The sequence below is a fragment of the Benincasa hispida genome, chromosome 11 (assembly GCF_027475165.1).
Source record: "Benincasa hispida cultivar pf3 chromosome 11, pf3_genome.v1.1, whole genome shotgun sequence".
NCBI lineage: Eukaryota > Viridiplantae > Streptophyta > Magnoliopsida > Cucurbitales > Cucurbitaceae > Benincasa > Benincasa hispida.
Genome location: NC_143488.1, coordinates 18,816,294 through 18,822,904, shown reverse-complemented (window position 1 = coordinate 18,822,904; position 6,611 = coordinate 18,816,294). Strand labels below are relative to the sequence as shown.

Below are 6,611 nucleotides of genomic sequence, written 5' to 3'. Positions count from 1 at the left end.
ATTTTTTAATTAGTTCTAATTTAGATGATTTGTAAATTCGTCATTAATTTGGTAAATGTGTAATAATTTATGATTGGTCCAAAATTTTTCATTCAATACATATTAATGAGTGAATCTTAGGACTATTCATGTTAATGTAACTACAATCATTTTTTTTTTTTTAAATTGAACTGCAATCAAATTTGTGATTATTGAATGTTAAAACTTCCCGTTCGTACATAATTATCATGAGCAGCAATACAGTAAATGAATTAAATATGAGGTACAAAAGCCTTGGTTAATATAAATTTAATTTTAAAATAAATCAAGTAAATGTTTAATTCAAAATTATCTTAAAAATTGATCGGTTATGCACTTCAAATTTCAAATATATTTTTAAAAATTGTGAAAAACTTATATATATAAAGGTGTGAAATCAAGCATGATTTTCAAAACAAAAAAGTTATCAAACTAAGCCTTAGATTTTCACTTCCCTTGTTTCTTTGTTTTAAATGCAAATGTCTCAGATTCCTTCTTTTTCATCTCTTAAAATTCACAGACACGAATATGTAAAGAATAATTATGTCATTTTGATTTTTTCAACTTTTTTTTTTTTTACTTTTCTGCCCTTATCATAATTACGTTTTGCACATTACTCCAAAATCCTTAAAATGGCCTTGTCATATTGGAAAATATTACAAAGGGAGGAAAATGAGGGACAAACTGCCCCAATCACAAGTGCCAGAGATCCATAATATCTTCATTTTTCTTATTTGTTTTGTCCAATTCTAAATCACCTCCCATCATCCTCAACATCAACATTTTTATCTCCATTGGTACTACTTCTATCAGGAGAAGCTGAACCCGATCCTGATACCGATCCCGAATCTGATTCATCATCTACATCTGAATCGACATCCTTATTTGCAGCTAAATATTCAAGAGCTGTAACCACATCGCTGATCAATGGTCGAGTACTCGCTTCCTCTTGTAAACACATGGCTGCCACTGCCAGAGCTTGATACAGAGCCTTCACTGGATAATTTCCTTCTAGCTTTGGATCTGCCATTAGGGTAAATTTCCTTCTGTCTTTGAAAAGTGGTTGTGCCTATAATGAAGTAAACATGGTTGAGAACTAACAAGTTTTAGTTTCAACAAATTATTCAGTGTTCAAGCTTAGAAAGTTTGGATTACAAAGCTTTTGGTTGAGTTTAAGAATATTTGAAGTTCAATGTCATACACAAAAGTATCGATATCGACGAATGTTAGGAAAAGAAGAAGCCTTCGTTGAAATGACAACAAAATGAAAAGTTTAAGATAGTTTCTTTAAAGTTGGGAACAAGATATCAACAACTACATCACATCACAATACCAAACGCAATTCTTCATTAATATCAAGATCAAATATATATGCAGGTGAGAGAAGTGTATACAACATAAAAAAGCATACCCAAGTAATTAAATTTTGTTCTGCTGTTGGTCTTGCATTGTCTATAACCCTTCTTCCAGTTATAATCTCCAGAAACACGACACCGAAACTGTAGACATCTGATTTCGTCGTCAATTGTCCTGTAAGCGCATATTCAGGAGCACAGTAACCATAGGTTCCCATCACCCTAGTGGAAACATGAGATTTGTCCCCAGTAGGACCTAACTTTGCAAGACCAAAATCAGAGAGCTTTGGATTGAATTCTTCGTCCAACAATATGTTTGAAGCTTTGAAATCACGGTATATCACAGGAGGATTAGCGGATTCGTGCAAGTACTCAAGTCCTTTTGCCGCTCCTTCAGCAATTTTCATCCTTGTCTTCCAGTCCAGAGGTGGCTTATCTGATGCTATATCTGAAAATAAGAGGCTCCAACTTCAGAACCCAGTATAAAAAGGTTTGTTGTTGCAAGCTTAAGATCGAGCACCTTTGAATTGGATTTCGGTTATTAAAATGAAAAGATCACATTAAAAAAAATATATGTAAAGGCTGTTGTAAATCATGGAATTCCATCTTCTGAAGGGAAACATGTTATGTTTGTAATGTAACATGAAATACATCCAGATCTAGATAAATTCAGTTAAATGGAATCTTTTTGTAGGACTACCTACAAACTAAACATTTATTGGGAATTCTAATATAATTCGAACATATTTCGAGCTCCTAACTGAATGTGAAATGAATCATCAAGTCATACCAAGAAGATGATCCTCCAAGGAACCTTTAGCCATGTACTCATAAACCAAAATCCTCTGATCCCCATCAGCACAATACCCAACCAAATTCACAAGATTAGGATGGTGAAGAAGGCTCAACATCAAAACCTCTACAAGGAATTCTCTGTTTCCTTGAAATCCATTTCGGTCAAGTTGCTTCACGGCCGTTACCTAAGGAAGACAAAACCAAAACACAAATAAGTAGAGAACTCAACAACAAATCTATTTTGCATAGATGGCATATATGAAAGTAAAGGTTATGTCATGATACTTGTTTTGTGCTTTCAAAGACGCCTTTGTAAACCCTTCCAAAACCACCTTCCCCCAACAGATTTTTGTGGTTGAAGTTATTTGTAGCAGCAGTTAACTCACAAAATGTAAAAACTTGTGCAGAGATGTTTCCTTTTCCTAACTTTTTTATCTCCTCAGTTATGTACCTTCGCCGACTGCTATCTGCGAGTTCACAGTCAAGTTTTTCAAATTAAACATATTATCCGTGGTTTTAAACTACTAATTTTTGAAGAATAAAAACAATTAAAGTCTTAAACAAGGTTCAGAATGTGTTTACTAGGAAGAGAGCTGAAATAATTCAGGAACCAATCCATCAAGCACTCTATACATGTATTGTTTGAAGTAACGAAATAAATACTCCCAAAAGATAGTTAGAGAATAAGGAAGTATTTTAGGTGTATTAGTGATTAAGAAATATAAATCCATTTGGAGAAAGAATTAGCAAACGCCTCTACCATATAAAGATTCGAAGCTCAAATACCATACTCAATCAAGGGAGATACAATCCTGGAAACACATTCTGAATTCCAACAAACTACTAAAAAACTACATGGTAAATTCTAAGTGTGTTTTAGGGGTTATGATAATATGCATTTATTCAAAGAAAGAAAGATGCCTCTGCAAAAGCGAGGATTTGAGACTCAAACTCAAATATCATGTTTGAGTGTGGAAGACTAAAAAGTGGAAACACATTCTGAGTTCCAATGAACTACTAAAAACTACAAGGGGAATTCTTGGACTGTATTATTGCTTAAGAAAAATAACTTCATTCTAAGAAGGAAACCACAAAATGCCTCAAACAATATCAAGATTAAATGCTCAAAGGCCGCATTTGAGTAAGGAAGATTCAAACCCAAAAACCCGTTTTCGAATTCCAATCAACTACTAAAACCTACAAGGAAATTAAAATTGATTGCACCCAAACAAGTCACATGCAACCAGTGCAAATATATATCACACAGGATCCAAATGTGGGGCAGCAAAGGGACAGAACCTACCAGATTTAAAGGAAATGTTGGCAAATGAGGCTAAAGTTTTTGTGTCATGATACTCCTTAATGCTCTGTTTCAAAGACTTCCTACTGACTTTCTCCTCTGACATACAACATTGAAAGCAATTCATCTTCCTTTATCTCTTTTCTCACAACACAAAAGCAGTCACAAATGACAATCAAGATCTTGCATTGAACAAATCCTTGAAAAATCAAAGCACATAACAACAGAGATACAGAAATAGAAACCACGAGGATCAATTGGGGGAGGGGGGAGGGGGAAGAAACAAAGTCAGCGCATAACAATGAGAAATGCCCTCTTCAGCTTCAACCCCACAAGGCAAAAAATGAAAAAAGGGGAAAATTTTTCAAAAACAATGTAAAAGATAAATATGATAGAAAAAAACAGCTATTTCCCAGAAAAAAACCAGACGTATTTTCTCTTTTTTTCTGGTCTCTCTCGGGAAAAAGGAGCTAAAGTTTTACCATGAAGCTTGTTTTTCTTCTTTGTTGGAGTAGGAAACCCCCCAAGTTTGGAATTGAGAGAGACTGAGTCAAATTTGCTAATTTGAGAAGGATGGTGTAAGTGGCGATTTCCTCCATTTTCAGAAAGCTTGTTGAGCCAAATTAGGCGTTTCTCACGCTTCTCTGTCCAGAGATTCCCAATTTCTGGTGGCAGTTGCTGCACCAAAACCCTAAATTCAACCCACACTATAAATCAATGGGAGGTTCACGTTCGACAAGTATTCACAAATTCTTGGATAGAAAATTAGAGGAAGAAGAACCTTCACAGAATTCTGAGATAACTAGGGGCTGACCATCTTTAGATTAGAGGAATACATACTTAAGGCCTGCTTTGTATGTCAAAAAAAACATGGCCCATCTTTTTAGAAAATTTAAACAGAATTGAATTTCATATATTTTAGATATGCTTTTGTAGCGGATTTGAAAATTGAATTATAATTTAAATAATTATTTAAAATTATTTGATTATATATATATATATATATATATATATATAAATCATAAAATTAATTGTAGTTAACCACTAATATTTAGTTGACAATAAATTATATATTATTAATTTATTTATGATGCAGTGGGTTGAGGTAAATAAGGAAAATCTATCCCTAAAGAGAGAACTCTCTCAAAGAACTAGATGTTCATTTGAAATGGATGATTAAAAGTTTCATTTTAGATTCCTATGTTGGCTATTTATAGCCTTACAAGGAAATAATTAACGAATTAATTCTCAAATATTAATTAAACACTAATTATTCTATAAATCTCTTCATAGTCTATGAATATGATTTTTGTTAAAAAATTATAAAATTTTTATTTTGTAATATACGATTACATAATACATATTATAATTTAAAAAATAAATTGAGTTTATAATTTAATATAGGGAAATTTTCACATATAGAAAAAATGTCAAACTATTTACAAAAATAACAAAAAGAAAAAAAAACATTAATAGACACTGATAAACTTATATCAGCGTCTATTAATGAAGGGCTTCTATCAGAGATAAACTTCTATTCGCCTTTATCAATTTTATCAAAGTAAATTAAAATTTTGCTATTTGTGTAAATAATTTCCCTTCTTTTTTATTTTTGAAAGTCCCCTATAATATATTGTACTTTTAAATGTTTTTATCTTTATTTAATATAATTTTCATTTTAGAATTTAAAATTCAAAAGCGATATACAATAAAAATATAAAAATGTTGTTTTCATAATTTGCACCGTTTGTACCACCGAATCCGAAAGTTTTTAGAAACAAAATTCGAGTCATCTACCAAACACATATTTGCTTAATACATGGCATCTAAAACATAAAACAAAATCTATATACCCTTACTATAAACACCTAAACTTGTTTTACTAATTAATTAAGTTTAAGTTATCTTAATTATGTATTGAAGATGTGTATCAAGATTAATGCAAAAGTAAGCTAAACATACTAAATGAATGATGCGATTGAAATGTTAATAGAAGAAAAATTTTCTAAGTGTTATGAGTATATGCATTCGGGTTGTAAGCACGTTAATGCATAGAGAGTTTGAGAAGTTTAGACAATGGCAAGCTGGAAAAAGGGGCAAGAATTACGCTAAGTATGGAATGTTGAGTTCACGAGTAAAGTAGAAAAGAGTTAACACTTAGAGAAAATAGAAAACTCCATGCGTTGGAGTTATAAGGTGTCATGCGGCCAGTTCTGTTGAACTATGGGGCCAAAGGTCCAAGAAAGGGACGTTATGGCTAAATATGATAGTGCAGTACGAAGAAAGTATGCGACCAACCTTGTATGCTAATGAGGCTAAGATGACAAATGAGGTAGCAGAAGATCATGCATTGAAGGTGTCGCTCATAAGATATGAAGATGCGTAGAAGTATGCGCCAACCAAGAAAAGACGTAAGTGGCCGTAAGGTCATGCGATGAAGTTAAGCTGAGGAGTTCAACTTAACTAATTGGTAAGTAAGCCAGGTGGCAGCCTTGGAAACGTCAATTGAAAGATAATTTAGCCAAGTGATGGAGGAGAATGGTTTGCCAAAATTTTTCTTACGCCTACAAGAAGGAGTATTGATACCATTTGAAGGCTTAGAAAGTGAGAGAGTTCTCAGCTAGCTTGAAGAAAAATTGGAAGTTTTCAATCAACTCAATAGGGAGTAATGCTCAATTTCTAAGGTAAGTAAAAGTTAAGATGTTTATGAACAAATTCGTTGAATGGAGTTTAGTTAATTGAATGCTAGAAATAAAGTTATGAAATCTGAAAGATTGAATTTCAAATGGTGTATACGAAGTTAATACACAAACCTTAGCTTTGAATGAATTTGATCTCAAACTCTATCTACACACATGGTAGATAGTTAACTAATACTAATCATAAACGTTTACTCTCTTGCGTTCCCTTTGTTTCCCATGTTTTCTATGTGCATATAGATTCCTGCTTATAGGTTCAGAAGCTAGGCCTTTCGGCCCTCTGACCATTCCATACAAGGTTCCTCCCACAGACTCAGGAACTAGACCTTTTAGTCCTTTGACCATCCCGTGAAGTTCCACTCGGGGCCTAGGAACTAGGTCTATTGACCCCCTGACCATTCCGATCATATATAATCTCATTCTCATGCTAATTACTCAGTCATA

At 33.0% G+C, this 6,611-nt stretch overlaps 1 protein-coding gene across 2 annotated transcripts; it reads right to left on the bottom strand.

Annotated features, from left to right (window-relative positions):
• Positions 1–549: 549 nt before the first annotated feature.
• On the bottom strand, positions 550–4,372 carry LOC120091934 (putative serine/threonine-protein kinase PBL23). Of its 2 annotated transcripts, XM_039050103.2 has the most exons (6): positions 3,951–4,372; positions 3,472–3,607; positions 2,454–2,635; positions 2,164–2,353; positions 1,430–1,821; positions 550–1,087 (listed from the first exon to the last, which is right to left on the bottom strand). In XM_039050103.2, the coding sequence occupies exons 2-6, from the start codon at positions 3,593–3,595 to the stop codon at positions 773–775; spliced, it is 1,203 nt and encodes a 400-aa protein (XP_038906031.1). In that variant the 5' UTR covers positions 3,596–3,607; positions 3,951–4,372; the 3' UTR covers positions 550–772. The 2 variants fall into 2 exon arrangements, with proteins under 2 accessions (XP_038906031.1, XP_038906032.1); XM_039050104.2 differs by lacking the exons at positions 2,454–2,635; positions 3,472–3,607 and having other exon boundaries at positions 3,951–4,294.
• Between the last annotated feature and the right edge of the window lie 2,239 nt (positions 4,373–6,611).

Excerpts from the sequence above, each read along its gene's own strand:
- LOC120091934 (XM_039050103.2), bottom strand. The coding sequence starts at position 3,595 with ATGAATTGCTTTCAATGTTGTATGTCAGAGGAGAAAGTCAGTAGGAAG. Across the intron at positions 2,636-3,471 it reads CAACATTTCCTTTAAATCTG|ATAGCAGTCGGCGAAGGTAC; the intron begins GTAGGTTCTGTC and ends GTGAACTCGCAG. Across the intron at positions 1,088-1,429 it reads AACAAAATTTAATTACTTGG|GCACAACCACTTTTCAAAGA; the intron begins GTATGCTTTTTT and ends ACTTCATTATAG.